At 34.8% G+C, this 25,295-nt stretch overlaps 2 protein-coding genes across 2 annotated transcripts; both read right to left on the reverse strand.

Moving 5' to 3' along the window:
• Positions 1–10,675: 10,675 nt before the first annotated feature.
• LOC127084596 (uncharacterized) lies at positions 10,676–13,340 on the reverse strand. The gene is made up of 5 exons (XM_051025080.1): positions 12,329–13,340; positions 12,048–12,140; positions 11,519–11,589; positions 11,228–11,406; positions 10,676–10,900 (listed from the first exon to the last, which is right to left on the reverse strand). The coding sequence occupies exons 1-5, from the start codon at positions 12,962–12,964 to the stop codon at positions 10,752–10,754; spliced, it is 1,128 nt and encodes a 375-aa protein (XP_050881037.1). The 5' UTR covers positions 12,965–13,340; the 3' UTR covers positions 10,676–10,751.
• An 8,551-nt stretch (positions 13,341–21,891) lies between these two features.
• LOC127084620 (probable protein phosphatase 2C 10) lies at positions 21,892–24,466 on the reverse strand. The gene is made up of 5 exons (XM_051025111.1): positions 23,866–24,466; positions 22,976–23,206; positions 22,583–22,859; positions 22,350–22,504; positions 21,892–22,263 (listed from the first exon to the last, which is right to left on the reverse strand). Exons 1-5 carry the CDS (start codon positions 23,899–23,901, stop codon positions 22,126–22,128), a joined length of 837 nt encoding a protein of 278 aa, XP_050881068.1. The 5' UTR covers positions 23,902–24,466; the 3' UTR covers positions 21,892–22,125.
• Positions 24,467–25,295: the final 829 nt, after the last annotated feature.

Consider the following 25,295-nt stretch of genomic DNA (forward strand, 5'->3'; position numbering starts at 1 on the left):
CAGCTGATTACAAAGTTGATAGAACTAATGCATTGAGGTACAAAATTTATTGTCGAAACGAGCAGTGCCTTTTCAGGTTGTCAGCTTCGTACCGGAAAAGGAGTGATTCTTGGGAGATTGGATCCATGGGTCCAGTTCACACATGCTTTCTCACGAACCCAATGCAAGACCATCGGAAACTTAGCTCTCAGTTAATATGCGATGAAATTTTGTTTATCATTAGCGATAATCCGTTGTTAAAGGTAAGTACAATTATCTCGCATATTGTAGCACAATACAAGTATACGTCATCATATATGAAGGCTTGGATAGCTAGGATAAAGGCAGTTGAAAAAGTGTGTGGAAATTGGAAGGAGTCTTACAAACAACTTCCAAAATACATGTTGGCTCTTCAACAGTATGCTCCAGAGACTATTATCAAGTTAGAAACGTTGTCGGCGTATACACCAGACGAGACTTGTGCTATTGGAAATGGAATATTCCACCGTCTCTTCTGGGGGTATCAACCATGCATCAAAGATTTTTCTTTTTGTAAACCAATTATACAAATTGATGGTACATGGTTGTACGGGAAATATAAAGGAATGTTATTGATGGCAGTGGAACAAGATGGCAACAACAACATTTTTCCAATCGCCTTTTCCCTTGTTGAAGGGGAGACTGTTGATGGATGGAGTTTTTTCCTAAGAAATCTCTGATTGCATGTTGCTCCTCAACCTAACTTATGTTTGATCTCCGACCGACACCCTTCAATAGTCAGTGCATATAAAAACATTGATAATGGCTGGCAGGATCCTTTGTCGATGCATGTCTTCTGCATCAGACATATCACTCAGAATTTTATGCGGGAGATCAAAGACAAAATGTTGCGGAAGAAAGTTATCAATACAGGTTACGCATTATCAGAACCTTCTTTCAAACACTACCGCAAAGAAATAAGATTGTCAAATGCGGATGCAGTTCGGTGGATCGACAATATTTCATTGGAGAAGTGGATTAGGGCATACGACAACGGTCAACATTGGGGCCACATGACAATAAATCTTGTGGAATCAATGAACTCTGTATTCAAAGTCATCTGAAACCTACCTATAACCGCTTTGGTGTAGGCATCATATTTTAGGCTATGGGCGTTGTTTCAGATCAGACGTTCCAAATGGAGTTCAGTGTTGCAATATGGGCAGTTGTTCAGTGATGCTTCAATGAAATTCATTAGACACGAAGCTGCCAAAGCAAACACACACGTGGTCACTATTTTTAATCGTACTAAAGGTTGGTACAGTGTTGCTGAGTCCATGGATCATAATGAAGGCATGCCGATGGGACAATACAGAGTGGAACTAGATAGAGGTTGGTGCGATTGCGGAAAGTTCCAAGCCTTTCGTACGCCCTGCTCCCATGTCATTGCGGCATGTTCAAAGGTTTGAAGGGATCCATCATACTTACTATCTGGCGTTTACAAAGTCATAAGCCTATCAAATGTTTACAAAATTAGTTTTTCAGACATTGCAAGAGAGTATTACTAGCCAGAATATCAAGGGGACATTGTCTGGAACAATGAAGTTATACGAAGAAAGAAAAAGGGTCCCCCAAACAGCACCTGTATTCGAACCGAAATGGATACGGCGAACAAAATGGTTCGATTATGTAGTTCATGTCATCAGCCAGGTCACAATCATACTAACTGTCCTAGCGTTGGAACGAGCTCAACAAGATAATTTGTCATGTATCTCTTTTGCAATATATGAAGAAAAAAATAGTTTACATATGATAACTGTGTGAGGAAATATCATCACAAACAAATACAACACATTCAACACACAAGTAACACATAAACAACAACACAAACAACTAAAATAATTAAAATACCATTACTATAACTAAGCGATTATAACCATCAGAACAATTTTGAACATATTATGCATCATCCTGCGAACGTCTCTGTCGGTCTTAATATCCACCCATTCATGCACTTCTCCATTTTGGTTGAACATGGACTCAAGTCATTGAATTCTTCTAATCCTTTCACCATCCGCAATTTCCCCTTCTAACTAACGGTCCAACATCCGATTAATACTTTCTAACAACTCTATATTCCAAAGTCGAATCTTTATCGGAGGTGCAACGACGGAAAAGATTAAATTTACATTTCTCTTGTGAATGTGAAAAGACATGGTTAAAAATCAAAAAAGGGAAGGAGATTGAAGTAGAATGAAAGAAAATGTGGTTGATGGGTAAAACTTGTGTGAAAAAATATGGGAGATGGGCGAGGAATTTATAAATGAAGCTTTCAATGCATGGGTCAAAGGACTAGACGCCACATGTGCCACAAATTAGAAGCACATGCATGCGTCAAGAGCATGGGCGCATGACACATTCATATGCCAGCTACCTTGGCGCCTCCATGTTATGCTTTGAAACCATGCGCCAATGGTGTTAGCGCCTCCTCTTCACTTTAAATGGATGCGCCAGTTGATCTGACGCATCTGTTTAGAAAAGTGGTTATTCCAGTAAGTTTTTTGAAAAATTGGTTATTTCATAAACTAATTTGAAAAATGTGGTTATTTTAAAAAAAAATAAGATATGTTGCACACTTTGTTATCTATGGCATTTTTTTGTCATATTAAAAATACAATATGAAACAAAATAATTTTGATGAAGATTATTGAATTTTTTTATTTTTTTATTGTGAATAATAAAATACCCGGATAAAAAAGATTTAACCCGAATAAAATGAAAATGCGCCTAAATGTGAACAAATAAATGAGCACATCAAACTCACCTACACTTAATAACGTTCAATAAAAAATGCAATCGCAGACCCAAACCTAAAACAATGTAAAACTGTACAGTTATTTTGGACAAAATAAAACAAAACTAGTTGTCTGAAAAAATAAAATGTTAAGACAAAATTAGGGTTATGACAATATGCTATTGTTGGCTCTTAAATCCGTCATTCTGAAACTCTGCCTCCTTTTTACAAGGCTCGGTCTATGGCTGTCTTGGAAGAAATGGCATTGGCAAAACGCACACAACACAACATTGATAACTCTGTGTTTATTTTTTCTTAGAAAAACATACCTCTTACTTCTCTTCACACGTGCGCCAACTGTAACAATAATAGTAACATCGGCGGTCGAGACGGATACGGTGGTTCAGGCAACACCTGTGGCGGATATAACCTCGATCGTGGTTGTGGTCGAGAAGGACGATCACATCATTATCAACAAGGTTCATGGAATAAGCCCTCTCCATAACAGACATGTGTCTATCCTCCTTGGGCTAAATAATGGGTGTCCTGGGCTAATCCTCCTTGCCCATATCCTACAATTGGGAATTGGCAGCAATCAGTCACTCCAAACTATTAACTCGGCATTCTTAGGGAGAAACCACAACAGGCACATGTCGCTTCAGCACATTCGTCATATACACCAAGACATATTTGGTATGGAATTCATAATTTATATATGACTCCTCCTGATGACCAGTGGTACATGAACACATGAGCCACAACTCACATGACAGAAAACATAGGTAATCTTACGTCTTACTCCAATATAAGTAATCATATTACTGTCAGTAGTGGTCATAATATTCTAGTTATTGGTCGTGGAAATGAATTATTAACCAATTCCCATACTCCCTTTACATTGACTAATGTTCTACATGTACCCAAATTAATCAAAATCCTTGTCTTTGTTCAAAAATGTACCATTAATAATGAAGTTTTTGTTGAATTTGATCCATTTGGTTTTCCTGTGAAGAATTTTCATACAGGGATGTCGTTAATGAGATGTAATAGCTAGGGTGAACTTTATCCACTTACGCCCACTCAAAACACAATACCATCTACTTTCATTACCTTATCCAATAATTTATAGCATAATCGCTTAGCACACCCGAGAGCATCTGTTTTGAATTCTCTTCATCAAAATAATTTTATTTTCTGTAATAAGTTTTAAATAGATAAAACTACCATTTTATGACTCTCTGTCTCATACTTCATTTTCGTTTGATATTGTGCATAGTGATCTTTGGACATCACCAAATCTTAGTTCCGGTGGTCATCGTTATTATATATTATTTCTTGATGATTTTACTAATTTTCTATGGACTTTTTCTATTGTAAATTGTCTCAAGCTTACTCAATTTTATCAAATTTTGTAATCACATTAAGACACAATATAAAATATTTTCAATGTGATAACGATAAAGAATATGACAACAGTTCTTTTAATAAATTTTGTTAACTAAATGGAATGAGTTTCGGGTTTTCTTGTCCTCACACCTCACCTCAAAATGGAAAATCCAAAAGAAAAATGTGTACTATAAATAATGTCGATTGTACACTTCTTCCACATGCCTCCCTACCACCTTCTTTTTGGAATCATGCTCTTCAAATGGCTACCTATCTCTTAAATATTCTTCTAAACAAAAAGTTAGCTCTTCAAATACAAACTACAATTCTTTATCAAAACTTTCCCTCATATTCTCATCATAAAGTTCTGGGTGTCTCTGTTTTCCATTAATTTCTTCCACTACTAGAAACAAACTTCAGCCAAAGTTAACACCACGTGTCTTCTTAGTATATCCCTCTAACCATAGAGGATATAAGTGTCTTGAATTGTCTAGTCGTAAAATAATAAATTTGAGACATGTTATTTTTTATGATAATGTTCTTCCCTTCTCTACTTCACATGCTCCCTAGTCCTCCTGCTATGAATTTTTTAGTACGAGCGATGAACCTTTTCCATATCACACATAAACTACATTGACCATAAATCAACCAACGCGTCTCATTCCTACACCTAAAATCCTATAGACTGTGACCACCCCTCAAACCAACCCTTTTTCCCAACCTAACCCTTTGGCCTCACCCACACCACGTCAAACGCCAATCCATACCATCAACAACACAAATTTTCCACAGACCCCTACCTCTAACATGCATTCTTCTACTACCATACCCATACCTACTCATTCTCTATCCAATCCTCCATTATCTCCACGAATGATCACCCGAGCTCAACATGGTATTTTTAAACCACGCCAACTTTTTAACCTCCACCCCTCTAATTCACCCATCATTTCTCCTTTGCCCACTAATTATATTAATTCATTACAAGACCATAATTGGAAAATGCCTAGGAAAGACGAATATGATGCTCTTATTGAAAACAAGACATGGGGTTTAGTACCACGTCTAGCTAATGCAAATTTCATTCAAAGTTTATGAATTTGCAGGCATAAAAAGAAATCATATGGTTCTTTTGAAAGATATAAGCCTCGCCTAGTAGGAAATGGATCTAATCATCAAAGTGGTGTATACTATAGTGAAACTTCTAGTCCATTAGTAAAACCCTGAACTATACGGATGGTTTTAAGTAATGGTATCTCAAAATCATGGTATCTACATGAATTGGATGTCAAAAATGTTTTCTTGCATGAGAACATTAATGAAACGATCTATATGTATTAACTTCCCAATTTTTGAGATCCTTAACATCTTGATTATGTATGCTTACTGAAGAAGTATATGTATGGCCTTAAACAAGCACCTCGTGTATGGTATCAAGATTTTATCGATTTTTATTGCTACCTTATGCTTCTCACACAATGCATGTGATCACTCCTTGTTATGTTGTAAAGCGGTAAAGAGTTGGAGATCACTGCTAACAAGAGTGGTGAAGGAAAAGATAATGAGAGTGAGTTTGTACCACCCGAAAAGGAGAGTGTGCCTACTCCACCTACGATAGAGGTGGTAGAGGAAGAAAAAAAGATCCATAGGTATCTCCTCTTCCATATAATCCTTCAATCCCATTCCCACAGGGATTCGCGAAAGCAAAAATTGAGGAACAATTTAAGAAGTTTGTTGGATTGCTCAAAAAGCTTTGTATCAACAAACCCTTCAATGAGGCTATAACTCAAATGCCCTCATATGAAAAATTCTTGAAGGAAATTCTGACAAATGATCAAAATTTTGATGACATTGGTACAATATCACTAACTGAAGAGTGTAATGCTATCATTCAAAACAAGCTAACTCTAAAGCTGAAAGATTCTGAAAGTTTCTCAATTCTCTGTTTCATTGGTAATACTATCATACACAAAGCCATGTGTGATCTTGGAGTGATATTTAGTCTAATGCCTCTATATATTCGTAAAAGACTCGATCTTGGTGAGCTTAAACCTACAAGAATGTCCTTATAATTAGGTGGATAGATCCATAAAATACTCAATAAGAATGTTCCCATAAGAATCGGTCAGTTTTACATTCCCACCGAGTTCGTGGTCAAGGATATATATGAAGATGTTCACATTCCAATCATCTCAGGAAGGCCCTTTTTAGCCACCATTGGTGCCATAATTTATGTTAAGAGGGGTATAATTACTTTTAAAGTAGGAGATGCAAAGATTGAGTTCATCTTGTCTAAATTCATGAAGAACCTGTCCATTTGGCCGATGGGTTGGAGGCGTGTCTGATTGGAAGCACCATCCATAAGAATAGCGAAGCAGAGTCATATGAAAACTTGTTAGACGAAAATCCATCTTATCAAAACCAATGCTTTGAGATGCTTACGACACCCACTAAAAGTCAAGAAAAAACAAAGATAAAGGTGAAACTCTTCCCCCATAATCTAATATACAAATTTTTGGACAAATAGTTAAACCATCCAGTTATCGGTAATGCCGAGTTAGAAAAGAACGAGACTGAGAAACTATTGGATGTCTTAAAAAGATACCCTAAAGCGATATGGTACACCATCGACAACCTTAAAGGAATCATACCCTTTGTTTGTATGCATAGGATCTTGCTAAAGAGGATTACAAACCCTCAAGAGAGCATTAGAGAAGATTAAATCCTAACCTGAGTGAGGTACTTAAGAAGGAGTTACTGAAACACTTGTATGTTGGGGTAATATACCCCAGCTCTGATAGAAAATGGGTTAGACTAGTTCAAGTATTGCCCAAAAAGGGAGGTATGATGGTAGTGAAGAACGAGAAGGATGATCATGTCTCCACAAGAACCGTTATGGGGTGTTTCATGTGCATAGATTATAGGAAGATAAACAAGGCCACTAGAAAATATCATTCCCACTCCCATTCATCGACCAAATGCTTGAGCGTCTAGCTAAGCACTCCCATTTTTGCTACCTTGATGGTTATTTAAGGTTCTTCCAAATACACATTCATCCGAGTTACCAAGAGAAAATGACCTTTACTTGCTCTTATAGTACATTTTCTTACGGGTGAGTGTCATTTGGATTGTGTAATGCGCCTGTAACTTTCCAACATTACATGATGTTGACTTTCTCTTATTTCCTAGAAGATAAAATTGAAGTCTTTATGGACGATTTCTTGGTTTAGGGGTCAAGTTTTGAGGATGCCTATCAAAATTATAGAATGTCCTAGCAAGGCATGTAAAGGTTAATCTGGTGCTTAACTGGGAGAAATTCCACTTCATGGTGAAGGAGGGCATAGTCATTGGACATTTGGTGTCAAAAAGAGGGATACATGTTTATAGGGGTAAGATAGATGTTATAAAGAAGTTGACACCTCCAACCACCGTGAGAGAGATCAGAAGTTTCTTAGGACATGACAGTTTTTACCACCGGTTTATCAATGACTTATCTAAAATTTCCAAACGCCTAATAAGGCTATTGATGAAAGATGTCGAATTTAAATTTAATGAAGAGTGCCTCGAATCCTTCTTAATATTGAAAAAATGATTTATCTCTGAACCAATTATGCAACCTCATAACTTGAGTATACCCTTTGAGATCATATGTGACACGAACGACTATGTAGTAGGCACGGTGTTAGGACAAAAGAAGGACAAGAAAATGCATGCCATATATTATGCCAATATGACTCTGGATGAGGCGCGAGTTAATTATGCGGTCGCAAAGAAAGAAATTTTGGATGTGGTTTACGTTATTGATAAGTTATGTTCCTACTTGGTAAGTTCAAAAATAGTTGTTTGTATTTACAACACATCGATTAGATATCTCCTAAAAAAGGATGCAAAGTTGAGGCTAATTCGATGGATTATGTTGTTACATGAGTTTGATATAGAAATAAGGGATAAGAAAGGGACAAAAAAATATGGTTGTGATATTAGGGAGGATGAGTTTCCTCTTGATGACTCTTTTCCAAATGATAAGTTATTTGCATTAATTCAGAAAGAAACTCCATGGTACAATGACTTTGTCAACTACCTTTTTTTTCGAAGTCTTACCTCTAGATAAGGATTACCAACGCAAGAAAAATTTTCTTACGGATCTTAGGCATTACTATTGGGATGAGTCTCTACTTTTTAAGAGATGCGCCGACGAAATTTTCTGGAGGTGTATCCTAGAGGAAGAGTTTGAAAGTGTGGTGATCCATTGACATTCTTCCACCTATGGTAGACATGAAACCACTGATAAAAATGTGGCAAAAATTCTTGAAGTCGACCTTTATTGGCCCAACCTATTAAAGGGTGTGCATTCATTTATAAAGAGATGTGATCAGCTCCAACGTACTAAGAACATCTCAAAGAGGAATGAGATACTTCTCAATAACACCCTAGAAGTTGATATATTTGATGTTTAGGGGATCAATTTCACAGGACTCTTTCCTTCATCTATGGGAAACCAATTCATACTCGTTGTAGTCGATTATGTATCAAAATGGATTGAGGCGACGACCTCTCCAACAAATGATAAAATGTTTAAAAAAATAATTTCCACAAAGTTTGGTGTCCCATAGGTTAGTCAAAAGCCATGGGGGTCGCACTTCATATCTAGGCAATTTCAAAATCTCCTGACAATGTATAGAGCGAAACATAGGGTTGAACCACCTTATCATTCTCAAGCGAGTGACTAGGTGAAGGTTCCTAACAGGGAGATCAAAACCATCTTAGAAAATAGAATCTCCCTTTCTAGGAAGGATTGAGCCTTTAAGCTCGACGATGCGCTCTGGGCATACCAGACTGCTCTAAAAAACACATTGGAACAACCACCCCCTTTAAGCTTATCTATGGAAAGTCATGTCATCTACCTGTTGAGCTGGAGCATAACACTTATTGGGTTATCAAAAACCCTGAATATGGACTATGAAAATGTAGGTAAAAAGAGGAAATTACAATTGAATGAGTTAGAAGAGTTAAGGCTTGATGTGTAAGAAAACTCCAAGCTTTACAAAGGAAGAACAAAATGGTGGAATGACAAACGAATCGTCAAGAGAGAATTCAAAGAAGGAGAGTTGGTTTTTCTATTTAATTTCAGGTTGAAGTTATTCCCAAGAAAGCTTTGCTCTCAGTGATTTGGACTATATCATATGAATAAGGTAATTCCATTTAGAGTTGTCAAAGTCTAGAGTACATCCACCGGATCATTCATAGTGAATGGCCAGAGGTTGAAACATTATTTCACCGGAGAGGACGTATAAAAGGGGTGTTCGCTTCACCTTGAAGGAACCCTCTTAAAAATTGAGAATTGAAAAGTCGAGCTAATTGACTTTAAACAAAGTGATGCATGGGAGGCGGCCCACGAGTTTTTAATCTTATAAATTTTTGTTTTTGACTATTTGAATTTGTAGAGAAAATAAAGAGATCAGTCGTTTTGGAGAAATCCTAAAATCATAAAATTGGCACTCATGAAAGTGACCATGACCATGATGGGTGGGTTGTTATATGAGATGACTATTGTCATCTCATTTAGATGAAAAGTGAGAGAAAAATGAAAAGTGAGGTAGAAAGAATGACGATCAGGTTGTCATTTTTTCAAAACCCAACCCTTTAAGGGTTGAGGGATCGTCTGTCACTAATGTTGACGCCTGTCAATAGCGTTCAAATGCAATTTCCCAAGTTTTTAGAAACCTAAAAGACCTTCAAGATCCCTCTCCATCAATTAAAACCCACAAAGATTCTTCTTTTAACTAAAATCTTTCCATTGTCCTTCGTTCCTCTCAAAACAAAAGTAACCATCATCCTTCTTCCTCTTCAAAAACACAAACCACCACACCAAACTTCCATTTTCAAACCTTCACAACTTCACCATCTTCCATCACAAAAACGAAAATCACCACCAATACCCACAAACCATAACCAAAACCGTGTTTGCTCAAAAGCTTTAAAAAAATGCCTCCAAGAAAATTTCTCAGAGGTGATTCATCAACAACAAAACAAAGAGGAAGAATAAATTTCACTACTACAGTAGAACTCCCCATGGGAATCGAGTTCAGAGATGAAGATCAAAAAGCAAGGTTCGACATAATTGTACATCATCATATTACGCCAACAAGGTACAATAATGAAACCTGTTTAGGAACTCTACTTATGCTTGATGATGTTAACTGGATGTTCAAACAACTTGGTTGGAGACATTTTCTCAAACATCCAACATATGAGAGAGACACCTTAGAACATTTTACTTCAGTTAAGTTTGAATTTGGTAGACGAGTGAGAGGGCATTTTGGTTCAATCTACTTTAAACTATTCAATTTATATTAATTAATAAGAATAGAATTTAGGAGAAAAGAATTTTGTGAGAGACATTTTAAGATTTAAGATTAGAATTCAGATGATAATGATATAAGGCCAATAACTTTTATCTAATAATGTCTCAAATTTTAAAATTGTGTATTTATATCTTTTATATATTTCAAAACTATAGTAAAAAAATAAAGAATATTTATAAAAATGGAGATGATTTTTACTCCTAAATAAGGATATTGCAGCAAATGATAGATACTATTATTTGTTCATCTTAAGTACTATGAAGAAAGAGGAAACATAGAGAGAAATTTAGAAGAAAGATGATGAGAAGCATTACAAACAATTTGGTTTCAAATATTGGCTGCAATAATAATAGAGCAACACACCATGCCAATGCACCCCAGCCTGACCAATACCTATCTGCAATATAACAAAATAGGTATTATATGTCGAGATCGATCTTCTATGTTAGTATATAAACTTTCAACTCAACTCTGAATTATGTAAAGTTTGTATTCGTTAAATTGTTATTGATCAGTGTAACTTTAGTGTAAATCGACCCCTCCCGTATAAACAAAAAAAAAGCTCTTACACCGTTTAACCAAAGTAAAAGTAGTAGTTTCCTTCACGAATAGATATGTTTGGAAAATCGGTTTTAGCTTCTTGTAGAAGCTAAATAGTTATGAAATTGAAACCTTCATCATCTTGATGGCCTTGTCAAAAAGACAAGTGCTATCTATGACTTACTGAAATCGAACGGTAATGTCTTTTGGATTTGTTCTTTCAAAGAAGCTGGAGAAGAAGGGCACGAATTTGAATCGATGAGGAATGACTTCAAATGTCTAGCAAATTCTTTGGACTTTTCAATGTTCAATGCATGGCCTGCGTTCTTGATGATCACCATTTGGGCGTTTTCACCTATATGCCTGTTTCAAAGAGGAGACAAGTCCGTGCTAACTAGTTTAATAAGATGCACGCGAATTCAAAGAAAATTATAAGTAGCAACATGAATGAAGTTCCATTGAGTTGAAATATCACCTTTTTAATCTGTGGCCTAGTTCCAAAGGGAATATCTGATCTTGTTCACCCCACATGATTAGAGTTGGGAGCTTCAATGAAAAACCAAAATATTGTCAATATTCAAAGGTGAAGCATATATATTATAATGTACTTGCTTGTTTGTGTGTGTCTCAATCAATGCATTCCAAATAGATTTGTGCTCTAAATAAGTGTGTTTAATGTCAGACATGTGTCATGTGTCAGTGTCTGACACAGATACGACACTGACATAGATAGTTACATTCCGATCCATATAGTTAAATTTCATTTAGTTACATTCTGTTTATTCATTTTTTCCATATAACTCCAAGTGTCGACGTATTAGACGTGTCTATACTTCAAGAGAAACCAATTCTCTTAAACATAAGTTTATGCTCATTCAATACAAATAGCCAAACACATTCTAAAACAATGACAGCAATGACATCTAAGCCATATCTAGTAGGTTTAAAAGCTAGATGTATAATTAAGAATAAAAGAAAGAATGGCTATATATTCTTATATATACCTGTTTGATCTTTGGAAGGTTGGGAAGGTGTCTATCTTTTAGTATTGCCAAAAGCAATTCTTTCTTTTGTTCAATGTAATCTTTGCACATCACCTGTCAAAATCAATAACCACATCCATTATAAAATCATCACAAGAGTGTCAAGATAAATAAACCAGAAACACAAACACAAACACCGGACAAAACACTCATGTGTAGACACGAGTAATAAATTAGAAGTGTCGGTGCTACAGAGATCGTAATTTATTATCGTATCAAAAGAGAGAAGCATTGATACATACATGAATGAAATCTTCAAGGAAATAAGAAGGCACAACCCTAGCAGGTTTAACAAAAGACAACCTCATCAATTCCCTAAGCTTATCAGGAGTTTGAGGCAACAAGATACTAGAAGCATCGTCCAAACTAGAAACCGTAAACAACCCATTTTTCATATCAATCTCTTCCAAACAAACACCAGCACAACACAAAACCAACTTCTCCACCACCTCAGGAAACTGAGCAACCAAACTATACCCCACAAATCCACCATAGCTTATCCCAACCAAGCTCAACCTCTCAACACCATGAGCCTCCATGAGTTTCTTCAAACACACCGCTTGAAAAGACTCTGTCCTCTCAGGCCGTGAAGTGAAAGATCCACCAAAGAAAAGAAGATCAGGAACATACAAATTGAAATGTGTGATGAAATGACGAAGATGTTCACCGTATTGCCACATTGCATTGGCACCAAAACCGTGAACAAGAACAAGTGTTGGTTTAGATGGGTTATGCAATTTGGGAACCCAACAATGCATGATGGTTCCGTCGCCAAGATCGGTGACATCTGACCGGAGACCGGCGACGGTGAAGGTGTGACGGTATAACCAGTCTCTGGAAGCGGTAAAACTGAAGCATTTTGAAAATCTTGTCAACATGGAAAAAAAAGAAACTTTTTATGATTAATGTGATGGGTTATGAAGATAATGAAATGGGTTATGAAGAAATTCAAATGGGTTTGTTGTTTTAATACGATGGTGGTGGTGATGATCTGGGAAACAGAGGAAAACAGAGGAAAACAGGGGAAAACAGAGTATTTTGATTAATTAAATTTAGGATTTTCTATTGATTGATTCATTGGATTGATCGATGGATGAATGTGGAATTGGAATGCAATGATTTGTGGATTTTCTGATTCGTGAAGCGGTTAGAAGCGTCTTCTTCAACATTCTAATTTTTTATTTATATATAAAAACAAGGTTAACATGGGCATGGACATCTGTAATTTCAAGTTTCACAAAAGTACAGATAATAACACTTCTTTAAAAGAAAAAATAGAGATACTAACAAGTGTTGGAGTATATATATATATACTAGAATTCGGTTGATAGTTCTATAGTTGGAGCATCTAAATTATTATGAGACTATTTTGACCTATATATATATAACTCAAAAACACCTGCTCTTTATTATGATATTAAAATTGTTTACATAATTAATTATAATAATAAATTTATTAAAAAATATTTACTTAAAAATAAGATATATCATCAATATAAATATCTAATTAACTATGTGTATTTCTTCAAATTATAGAGATATTTTAAAATTATTTATATGATAGGGCAATATCAATGATTTCTTACTAAATGACAGTAGGATTATTTTACACTCTCGGTTAAGTGAATTTATGTGTGTGTAAATATGGAGCTAATGATTCAGGTGGTCTTGATATTTTGATGACGACAACGTTGATGTTTGTTGAAGTCGGTGATGATATATTTTTAATTCTCTAATAATGGTGATTAATTTGAAGATATCTCAAGTCTCATCAAGTAGAAGATTCATGGTTCTAGTGAAGTATTTGTATGATCGGCGTATTTGGCACACAAAAAAACTTGAAATATTATATTAGTCTGATGTATCTGAGTGACTAGAGTCTTGTGAAAGTAAGAGAGTAGTAACTCTTAAAATACTTTGACAACTCTCTCACACACATTTATAACCTTTAAGGAACCTCTCTTTATTTTCTAAAATCACATTAAAGATTTTATTAAGACCTACCTAATTGATTAGTGAATTGTCTTATCAGTTCAGAGTTGTTTTAAAACTAAATAATCAATTAGCCTTAATGCTCCAATCGATTTTTGCTTTGTAACACTTAAAATTTATTTGAGCAAGTCTCTTAATAATTTATAATGGTTAAATATCAAAATTTTCTATTTGTGGTTTAAACAATCGATTGTTTTGGTGTATCAATCGACTGTCATATGTGAGTATCTCTTTAATTTAGCTCATGCATTGTTTTCTTTTTGAGTCACTTTTTCTTCTATATAAAGGAAGTCTCTTCTCATTCAAAATCACATCAGAATTTGGAATTTTCCTAGTTCTTATTATTTTATTAGTCTTATTTATCCCTCTTTAAATATTTTATCTCACCAAAGTTATCTTTGTGTCTTTTGAGTGAAAACTACTTGTGAGAAAAATGTTGTACTAGTGTCCTGACATTGTTTGTTTCAAGTAGGCATGGCAACAGGGTGGATCAGAGACGGTTTTTACCTCCCTAAACTCAAACCTAAATCTCAAAATAACCCATGTTCCACGTCGCAATCCTCATCTGGAATGAAAATTAAAACCCAAAGCTCATCCCAAACAGATTCGGGTATCCCTGTCACGCCACCATCTATTTAGTAAGCACCGAAAACCTTCCTCCATTAACCAAATTTCCCCCCACACCACCAAAACCAACACCAACATGTTTCTTAAAACTACCATTCTGATTATAAACCTTCAAAGACAATACATTCAGCGGCAACAATCCCTGAAAAACTAAATACTCAACAGCTAGCCTACCTGCTTCCACAAAAATATCACCACCACCACCAGAGACGGTGGCAGCAGAAAAAGAACCTTTGTGATTATTATTGTTGGTGCACAAGGTGAAGAAGATGTGGATGGAAGAAGAGAGGGGAAAGAGAGAATAATAAACTTCCACTACTCTACTAAAACGGTTACAACAAATGGTTGCACACATACTGCACTCGCATTACTCTTCTGTGTACAGACTGTTGACAGTTACACTAGTTTATATACACAAATGATAATGTCACGTACGCAACATGTTAACCTACACTAGCTAGGTTAAGCTTAACAAATACTATTAATGTTCAGCTAATCAAAACTAACAACACCAATTACATCCCTCAAATGAAGAAATTGATCAGTCTTAATCGCTTTCGTCAGAACATCTACCAACTGCTTTTGGGTTCTACAATGCATAACTTCTAGCACTCCATTATGAACCTGACTTCTCAGAAAATGATACTTATTCTCAATATGCTTGCTTCTCTCATGCAACTAGGTTCTTGGCAAGTTCGATTTCAGGCTTATTATCAATCGTCAACTTCAAAGGCTTGTTTACCTTGATCTTCATATCTTTCAGTAAATTCATAAGCTAAGCAGCTTAACATGCAGCCACAACACCTGCAATGTATTCAGCTTCACATGTTGACAAAGCAACAACTGGTTGCTTCTTCGTACACCAAGAAATATGACTTCTCAGATACTTAAACAAATATTCAGAAGTACTTCTTCTATCAATTTTGTCTCTACACCAATCAGAGTATGAGTAACACATCAGTTATAAATTAGTCTTCTCTACATAAGGGAACAAAACTCCATACTTCAGAGTCCCCTTAATATACCTCAGAATCTTAACAGCATTTAATGAGACCACTTCGGCTCACTCATGAACCTACTAACCATTCCAATTGCATAGAAAATGTCAGGTATGGCATTACACAAATAGCTTAAAGAGCCAGCCAACAGCTTGAAAGTTGTGGCAACTACATCATCACCTTCAGAATCATAATCCAATTTGTGATTTGTTTCTGACTGTGTGACAGCAGTCTTACAATTCAGCAACTTGAATCTCTTCAGAAGCTCAAGTTTGTATTTCAGCTGATGCAAAACGATACCCTTCTCAGAGTACATATACTTCATCCCTAGGAAATATGTCATCTTTCCTAGATCAGTTATCTCAAACTCATGCATCAACACTTTCTTCAACTTAACTATATCATGTTCACAACTCCCGGTTAGTAATATATCATCAACATAGAGACACACCAGAATCATATTGCCTTTAGAAGTATGTTGAACATAAACGCCATACTTCATCTTACACTTTATGAATCCTTAGAGCTTGAAAAATGAATCAATCTTCAGATTCCAAGCTCTAGGAGCTTGTTTCACTCATACAATGCTTTATGTAACCTGTACATCATCCTTTCCTGGTCCTTTTTCAAAAATCCAAGAGGTTATGACATGTATACCTCTTCTTGTAATGGACCGTTCAGAAATGCAGATTTCACAACTAAATGCATCAGAGGCCAATTCCTGTTTGTAGCTATCACAATCACCAGTTTGGTTGTCTCATGTCTCGCTACAGGAGCAAACACCTCAAAGTAGTCTAACCCAGGTTTTTGTATGAAGCCTTTTGCCACTAACCTTGATTTGTGTTGCCAATTGATCCATTTGGCTTTAGTGTCATCTTGAAAATCCTTCTGACGCTGATGACTTTCTTGTCCTTTGGAAGCTCTGTCAACTTTCAAGTCTTGTTTCTTTATATAAGCTTAAGTTCTTCTTTCATGACCTTCAGCCACACTTTCTTCTTGAGTGTTTCTTCAGTACTCACTGGTTCAAAGTCTACTAACATAGCACACTTAATGAATTATCCTTCAGAGTCTGCTTCAGTATCTTACAGCATGTCAAACTCTGCAAACCTTCTTGGTATTTATATGATTCTTTGTGGCCTTTGAACTTGTTAAGAATCTTCTTCGGATGCTGGAATAGTATCAGATGATGGAACCCCATAAGTACCACCTTTATAGGCATGACCACCTTCAGAGTCTGGAATATTCCCAAAGTTTTGATCTCCAATAGAGTCTGAATCACCATTAGAATCTTGATCAGAATCAGATTCCCCATCAGAGTCAGAATCGTCTTTAGAATCATACTCACCTTCAGAGTCACCTTCATAATCATTTTATAATTCTAACTCATCTTCAGAACCTTCATATTCTTAAGTATCTTCAGAGGTTAACTCTACACCAGAGTTGGATTGAGATTTACTCTAATACATGATTTTGATTCCTTCACAATGACATGTCTGTTGAATTCAACCTTGTTAGTGACATGATAGTAGAGCTTATAAGCACTTGTATTGTGGAACCCTACAAGCAACATAATTTTACTTCTGTCATCCAACTTCCTTCTCTTAGCATCTGGAACATGTTTCTAGCAAATAGAACCAAACACCTTCAGATGGATCACACTTAAGGTGTATTTAGTCCACTTCTCTAAAGGAAAATTTTATTTCAACTTCTTGGTTGGACACCTGTTGAGCACATATGGTGCAGTGGCAACAACTTCTCTCCACAAGGTGTGAGGTAGCTTCTTCTCTATCAACATACTCTTTGTCATATCAAACAAAGTTTGGTTTCTTCTTTCACCAAGACCATTGTGTTGAGGAGTGTATGAAGCAATTACCTCATGCTCAATCCCATTCTCCTCACAGAACTTTCTAAACTCTATAGAGTTATACTCACATCCACCATTAGTTCTGAGAGTTTTCAGCTTCTGACCACTCTGATTCTCAACCATGACTCTGAATTTCTTAAATTCAGAAAACACCTAGTGGTTGAACTTTATAAGGGATACCCATGTCATTCTTGTGAACTCATCAACAAATGACAGAAAATATTTATTCCCTCCAAGTGAAGGTACTAGAAATGGTCCACGGACATCATAATGCACCATACCCAGAGCATGCTTTGCTCTTCGAGGCATTTTAGATGCAAATGGCAGTCTTGGTTGCTTTCATCTCATGAACACATTACATGAATTCTCTGGCTTCTTAATTGCAGAAATTCTATGTACCAAATTCTTAAAATTCAGATGCCCTAAGCTTCTAAAATTTAGATAACCGAATGTTTTGTGCCATAACTCACTTTCCTTCACAACACTTGTTGCACTAAGGCATTCAGAGTCTGTAGTTTTAACATTCACTTTGAATGTTCTTTTCCTCCCCTGGCTTCATAATCAGCTTCTAATTACAGTTATATAGCTTCAAAAGATTGTCCTTCATGGTAATTGGAAATCCTTTCTCAATTAATTAACCTACACTAATCATATTTCTTTTCATGTCAGGAACATACCACACATTCTAAATCAATGTTGATTTACAATTATTCAGAGCTACTGACATTTCCCATACCTTCAGCATTGAGGTATTTTTCATCATCACATCTGATCTTTGTCCTCTTACCAGAGTTAAAGTCAACTAGCCATTTCGTAATTCTAGTAAGATGATATGAGCATCCAGTGTCCATATACCACTAGTCCCAAATACGCATCATCAGATTCAAAAGTCATCAATAACACTCATCATCAGAATCTCCTCTGGCTACGTTTTCTTCTTCTGAATTCCTTTCTTTGTTTGACCAACAATCAGTAGCGAAGTGGTCAAACTTCTTACAACAGTAGAACTGAACTTTGCTCTTGTCATACTTCTCCTTCCCCTTCTGAGCACTCTTCTACCTTTCAGAAGTTGAGGTTTCTGACTTTTGAACACCATCAAATTTCTTACTGGATCCTAACCAAGACTTTCTGATATATCTTACCAGAAGCTGCTTTTAGAGCCTGCTGCTCTACCTCCATTTTAGAGTTTCTCTCAGTCAGACAGAACTATTGTGCCTCTAGACTCATTTGCAACTCTTCAATTCTCATGATGCTAAGATCCTTAGAATGTTCAACGGCTACCACAATGTAATCAAACTGAGGAGTAAGAGACCTAAGTACCTTCTCAATGATACTTTCTTCAGATAGAGTTTCTCCACACAACTTCATCTTATTTGTGATCAGAATGACTCTGGAAATGTAGCAAGGTACCTTCTCATTGTTCTTCATATTGAGGTTATCATACCGCTCACGTAGAGACTGTAACTTTACCTTCTTCATTGATGCATCACCACCATAGCATCGTACCAATGTGTCCCACGCAACCTTCGATATCGTCGAATCAGCGATTTTCTCAAACATGTTCACATCCACACACTGATGGATGAAGAACAACGCCTTCTGGTCCTTCTTCCTCAGATTATACTAAGAATTCCTCTGCGCATCTGTTGCATTTTCTGGAAGTGCAACCGGGACATAATCGTCGTTAACGAGATCAAGAACATCTTGAGCGCCAAACAACACACACATCTGAATCATCCATCGATTTCAGTTTTTGTCATCGAACACTATAAGCTTCGTACTCAAATTACCGTTTTCGTTCATCTTCAACTTTGTGAAAATCACTCAGATCTCACCAAACACTAGTGTTTCTCAATCCCGCGGAATCAAGAAATGTGATTTTATTACGATTCTGATTCAGAAATTCAATACAAATTCAGGAAACGAAATCAATCACACAGCGCCTCGTCGTTCACTCGTGTTTCTCTATGTTTTCCTGTGGATCTAAATTGGAGCTCTAAATACCAATTGTTGATGCACAAGATGAAGAAGATGGAGATGGAAGAAGAGAGAGAAGAGATAATAACAAATTTTCACTACTCTGCTTAAACGGTTACAACAAATGGTTGCACACATACTGCACTCACACTGCTCTATTGTGTACAAACGGTTGACAACTACACTAGTATATATACACAAATAATAATGTCACGTAAGAAACATGCTAACCTACACTATCTAGGTTAAGTTTAACAAAAGAAATACTACTAATGCAACAAATGAATTACTTCTAACAATTATAACCTCTCGCAAAACCACTCGGACTACGTTGTTGAGGATGCATATTGTTTCAATTTCACTCTGACAACAACAATTCAGATCAACCAAAATTCAATAATAATAAAAATTTATCAAAATTCAAGAATCTAATACAAACACCGAAAAAATTAAAGAGAATTGAGATGTGAAAGAATCAAATCTGAAAAATTGAAGTGATAGTGAAAACGAAGAAAAAGAATAAAATTAAAGTGGTTGAAAATGGTGAAGAATGAGAAAGGGAACACGGTAAGTAATGGTGGAATGAGAAACAAGAGATTAGAGCCTTATGAAATTAGATCTTATTTTATTTTCTTGATTTGTTCCTCAATTATAGAGATGAAAATTAGACTCATCCTAAGCGGATAGACACAAAGTTTACCCATAATGGATAGGGTAAAAATCCACAAAATGGGTACGGACACGAACACGGGCAATTATCCATTAAAATAAGCGAGTGCGAGTACCTTAGTACCCGTACAATATATATTTATGTATTTTTATTTTTATTCTTATATATACAAGTTTATTTATCAATTTTATTAAATACGTCACTATTAAATTTGTATGCATTTTTATATAAATGTTTGTTTGTCTCTTAACTCAACAATAACATCTTTGGACTTTTTTATATTATTAAAAACTTAAAACTACATGATAAATTATAATTGATCAATTATTTTTATTAAAAATACGGGTAAACGCGTATGAGTACGGTTACTTAGGTATCATAGGATATGGATACAAATATTAGTGCCCACACGAGTATAGATTCAGATACACGAATTTTTTCAAACTACGGATACGGGGACGACTATTATATTATTCTACTCATACCCTATCCATTGTCATCCCTCCTCTATTATAACAATGTTGATAATGTTCTTTATTTATTTATTTTAATGAATGGAACGCGATGCACGTAAGAAACCAAAACTAGCACAAACTTATTATTATTATTATTATTATTATTATTATTATTATTATTATTATTATTATTATTATTATTATTGTTATTTATTTTTAACAAATAAAAAATTAGAAAATTAGAAATACTTGTACAAATTTATCTTTCCAAATTTTTGAAATATTCTTTTACAAATGATTATTTAAAGTTTTATTTGTATAATCGCACTCTTTTTAACCGTGTTTAAAATCCGAATTGTTTTGTCTGATTGGATCGGTTACACCGTAAATTAGAGGGTAGAATAATCTGGTAAGATCATCTAGTCATAATTATAATTGATCGATAAAAATCGGTGTGACTCGATCTCTTCATTTATCAAAGCAGTGAACCGATAATTCTTTTATTCGACGGATTGATAGTTTATGTTTATCTTTTTAATTATAATTTTGATACCTATTTTTATTTTTTAAAAGTTTTGGTATCCCTCTTTTAAAATCTAATTTTAATAATATTTATAATTATGTTAATTATTTAACTAAATAATATTAAAATTATAAAAATAAAATTTTATCAAATTTTAAAATAACTTATTTTTAAAAAAAAAAAGAGTATTACTCAACTGTTTCTAAACAAAATTAAACAATTTGCCTATGGTGAATGAAACAAAATATATGAGTTAATTTGAGGAAGAACACTTAAATACTTATTGTTACCTCGTCTGTTCACAAATAAAAAATTATATTTTCATTTTATGTAGAAAATATATTATTTTAGAAACTTTTATTTTATTAATAATATAAAAAATATAACTTGAAAGAATGAGTAGAAAATAGTCGATAACTTAAAATAAAAAAGATATGATAAAACAACTTGTAACTTGAGGGGTATTTACTTATAATGATAGTTCTTTTTGAAGAGGTTAACTTCTTTAACAATTAGGTAAAAAAAACAAATATGACAATAAGTTTCCTCTACTAATACAAGTGACTTCTTGTATAATAATCACTTGAAATAATCACTTCAATAATCACTTTATATATATATTTAATGAAATGAAACTTCTTTTGGAAGAACACTCCAATTAGGATTTAGTTTCGAAATAGCAGCAATGGGAACAGTAACTTTCAAATATACAACTTAACGATTAAACTCACTCCAATATTCATTGTCATAAACAATGCAAATTACAAAAAGAAAAGAATAACAATGTGAATCTACACATAAGAAATCACTAAATCTAATTTAATTGAAGAGCTTCAATTTTACATAGGATAAATACCAAACCTATGTTGCATAAAATTCCAAACTGATAACTCATTTCTTGAGATTTCCAAACATATATAAAAACTTGTATCATCACTTGAAACGAACTACAATGCATGAAATATCATCCCTACTCTCTCTTTTCAATGCCTCTGCAGTTAGTTGTTTTGCTGCTTTTTCTGGATCTTTTATCTTTATTGCAATATCAACTGCTTCTTGATTCGCCATTACCTGAGATGCAATCAATTCAGAAATAAATTCAAGTTCAAAGACGAACAATACAAAAAAAAAAAGAGTTTGTTCGAGGTTTTACTTACCTTCCATAGACCGTCACTAGCAAGTATCAAGAGCTCAGTATCTTGATCGATATCGTCGGGTTGTACGTCTGGATCAGATCGCAAGTGTGACTTCAGGTTTCTGTCTCCGAATGCTCGAGAAACTGCGAGCTGTCCATTCACTCTTGCAACATCTCCTGATATAGCAGCAGCGACAAGTGAGGAACTTAGGATAAACTCTGATACTATCTTAAAATTAAGATTTATTAACAAACCTGGAAGGTTTGAGACAAAGCCGCCTTTATTCTCGATGATGCGTCTTTCGGTATTGGGCTCATGATCGATACTCATCTGTATGGCGGACCCTTTCCTCGACAGAACAGCTCGTGAATCTCCAACGTTTGCTATCCATAACTTCTGATTGTTTATAAGAATGGCAGTCACTGCAGTCGACCCTCCTCGGCCCAAGTCAGGACTGTGAGAAAGAATGGCCTGATCCGTTGACTCGTAAGCTTCGATGATCGAACTGTTCGTATCAGTCCAGAAGTCTTCCTACAATAACCAATCGCAAAACGAAAATCATACCAAAAGACATTACAACAATATGTAACATAGAACAGAAAAGAATGGAATCAAACATGATGAGTTCAGATCGGATGAAAACTCACTTCCTTCAATATATTAGCAAAGAGATGTTTTTGTAAATAGGCAGGCACGGTGTCTCCCGAGTGTCCGTCAAATATGGCGAAAAGTCCTAACTCTCGCCCATGGAACTGTACGATTTTCGCTACATGAAAGTCCTCCATTGGGTGATCGGGTTTCCCTTCAACTAAGCAAAAGCCATACTTAAGAGGGTACTGATTGCTCTTGCCTTTGCCAGAGCTACATGATCCAACAGCCTAGAAATTCAAACAAAAGAAGGACACAAGAAATGTCAATAGAGAAATGCAATGCAAGGAAATAGGAATCATATCAGATTCATTAAATTAAACACAAAAATACACTAAGCACTTAACTTTGGTTCTTAGATGAAAGTAAAACATAGACACATTTGAACGTACATCCACACGGTAATAATTTGAGAAAACAGTAACATTGAATGTGTTACATGTATCTGTGTTATGTCGGTGCTACATAAGTTCATTTACTCACATATTTTACAAGGTTCTTAAATTTTTGGAAGCTCTAGATTAGGCTCAATTCAATAATGACAAAACAATTATAGGTTCTATTTAATCACGTTTTAACAATGACAAAAGATTTTATAAATCTCTATTTAGATTAGGTACGATTTAACTATGATCAGTTTTGAACCCTTTGAAGTAGCCCGTCTTGCATACGAGACGGTCGGTTAATGATATAATGTTAACGAATTCCGCAAAATAAACATAAGTTTCAAGTTTTTTCATCAAGCAAGCTTACAGAAATAAAATTTGGGACAATCCTCAAATCACCAATCCATCTAAAGCTTTTATCCATACAAGGAAATTTCAAAGATATAAAGGTTAATTCAAAGACTATAAAGGAAGAACAAAAACAAAAGTCCAAAAATCATCACCTTTCTGGCAGAGTTGAAGCAACAAAGACTATCCATTTATTTCAACTGTCTCTCAACATCTACTTCTTGAGGTCTGAAATTTCAAACTTTCCACACCCAGATGATCAATAGAATGAAAAACTCACAAACCAATCCAAAAATCTCAACTTTATGCAGAAAAAATGAGATGGAAGATCTATATAGAACGTGGGTGGTCACGGATTCTGCCGTTCTATTGCGGAAACGAAGAGAAAGAGACAAATGAATCACTGAGAGAAGAAACACATAAAAGCTTATTCTGATAGAAACTATTTAATAGGAAATAATTTGTAACCATCTAGTTTTGTTTATTATTTGAGAATTGAAAAACCAAAAATAAATTATTGAGAATTTCAAAAGTCATGTTTACTTTCAATGGCTGCAAAACACAAAAAAATAAGGTTGCCCTTGTTGACTTTTTGCAGTTTTTGTAGTACTAGTAATAATTTATTTGGGTCTGCATAAAAAAAGTCAACCCTACAGGTATAGTTTATTCAGGTAAGTTATTAAAAATCTTTTGTCATGTTGGCGCATAGAAACGTACAATGAGGAATTGAAGACAAAAAAGTGTCATGGGTTTAATCTTCATATTTTTTTAAATTGTTTCAAATATGAGAGAGAGAGAGAGAGAGAGAAGAAGTTTGGTATACTTTGAAGAGAGGGAATCTTGTGAGGCTGTTGTTAGTTTGATTTCATATGAAGTTAAATTTGTTGAGGGTAGAAAATGGACTTTGCTGACAGTTAATCAGAAAGTCAAAAAGTTTCCTTCTCTACATGTATAGCTTTTGTTTTTTGTGTTAAATCCATATATAGGAGTAAAAGCTAAATGGTCAAATTACAATGGCAGGGTCATTTCATCTTAGCCATGGAAAAAACCCTTACCAAGGTGGAGTGGGTGATATTATTATTATCCATTCCACATCCACTTTATCATGCTACCATCTATTAAATTTACTTTATTATTTATTTATATTTTTTAATCTTAACATTAACAAATTTAATAAAATTAATATTTATTTTTAAAAAAATACAGATTAAATAAAAAAATATTAAAAAATACTTAGTTAGTTTTTTATTTTTCTATGAATAAAACATGTATTGTTTTAATAAAAAAACATATATTATAAAAAAATAGATTTTAGGGATAAAGATAAATCGGAAAAATTCGTTTCTTAAAAAGCAGTAACTAATCAATTTTATCTCTTATTTGTCGACGGATACAGAGTGGTATAAGTAGACGGGGAACTCACATTCACCCGCTCGATGTCATGTCTACTTATTCTATGTCGATAATTAACTAATTTCTACTTACCCCTATGCCGAACTAATTACTCTTTTTTTTTTTAATCTAAGATTTTCGACTCTATAACTAACTAATCAAAGAACATGTATCGATTTATAATCCAAAGTTA

This window comes from Lathyrus oleraceus, chromosome 1 (assembly GCF_024323335.1).
Source record: "Lathyrus oleraceus cultivar Zhongwan6 chromosome 1, CAAS_Psat_ZW6_1.0, whole genome shotgun sequence".
In the NCBI taxonomy this organism is placed as follows: Eukaryota; Viridiplantae; Streptophyta; class Magnoliopsida; order Fabales; family Fabaceae; genus Lathyrus; species Lathyrus oleraceus.

Bases quoted from the DNA above. Each gene is read 5' to 3' on its own strand.
- LOC127084596 (XM_051025080.1), bottom strand. From the start codon at position 12,964: ATGTTGACAAGATTTTCAAAATGCTTCAGTTTTACCGCTTCCAGAGAC. The intron at 11,407-11,518 runs GTGATATTTCAA...TCTTTGAAACAG, and splicing joins CTAGGCCACAGATTAAAAAG to GCATATAGGTGAAAACGCCC. The intron at 10,901-11,227 runs GTAAGTCATAGA...GTTATATTGCAG, and splicing joins GACATTACCGTTCGATTTCA to ATAGGTATTGGTCAGGCTGG.
- LOC127084620 (XM_051025111.1), bottom strand. From the start codon at position 23,901: ATGGATAGTCTTTGTTGCTTCAACTCTGCCAGAAAG. The intron at 22,860-22,975 runs GTGAGTTTTCAT...TGGTTATTGTAG, and splicing joins TTGCTAATATATTGAAGGAA to GAAGACTTCTGGACTGATAC. The intron at 22,264-22,349 runs GTAAGTAAAACC...ATTGCATCTCAG, and splicing joins CTAGTGACGGTCTATGGAAG to GTAATGGCGAATCAAGAAGC.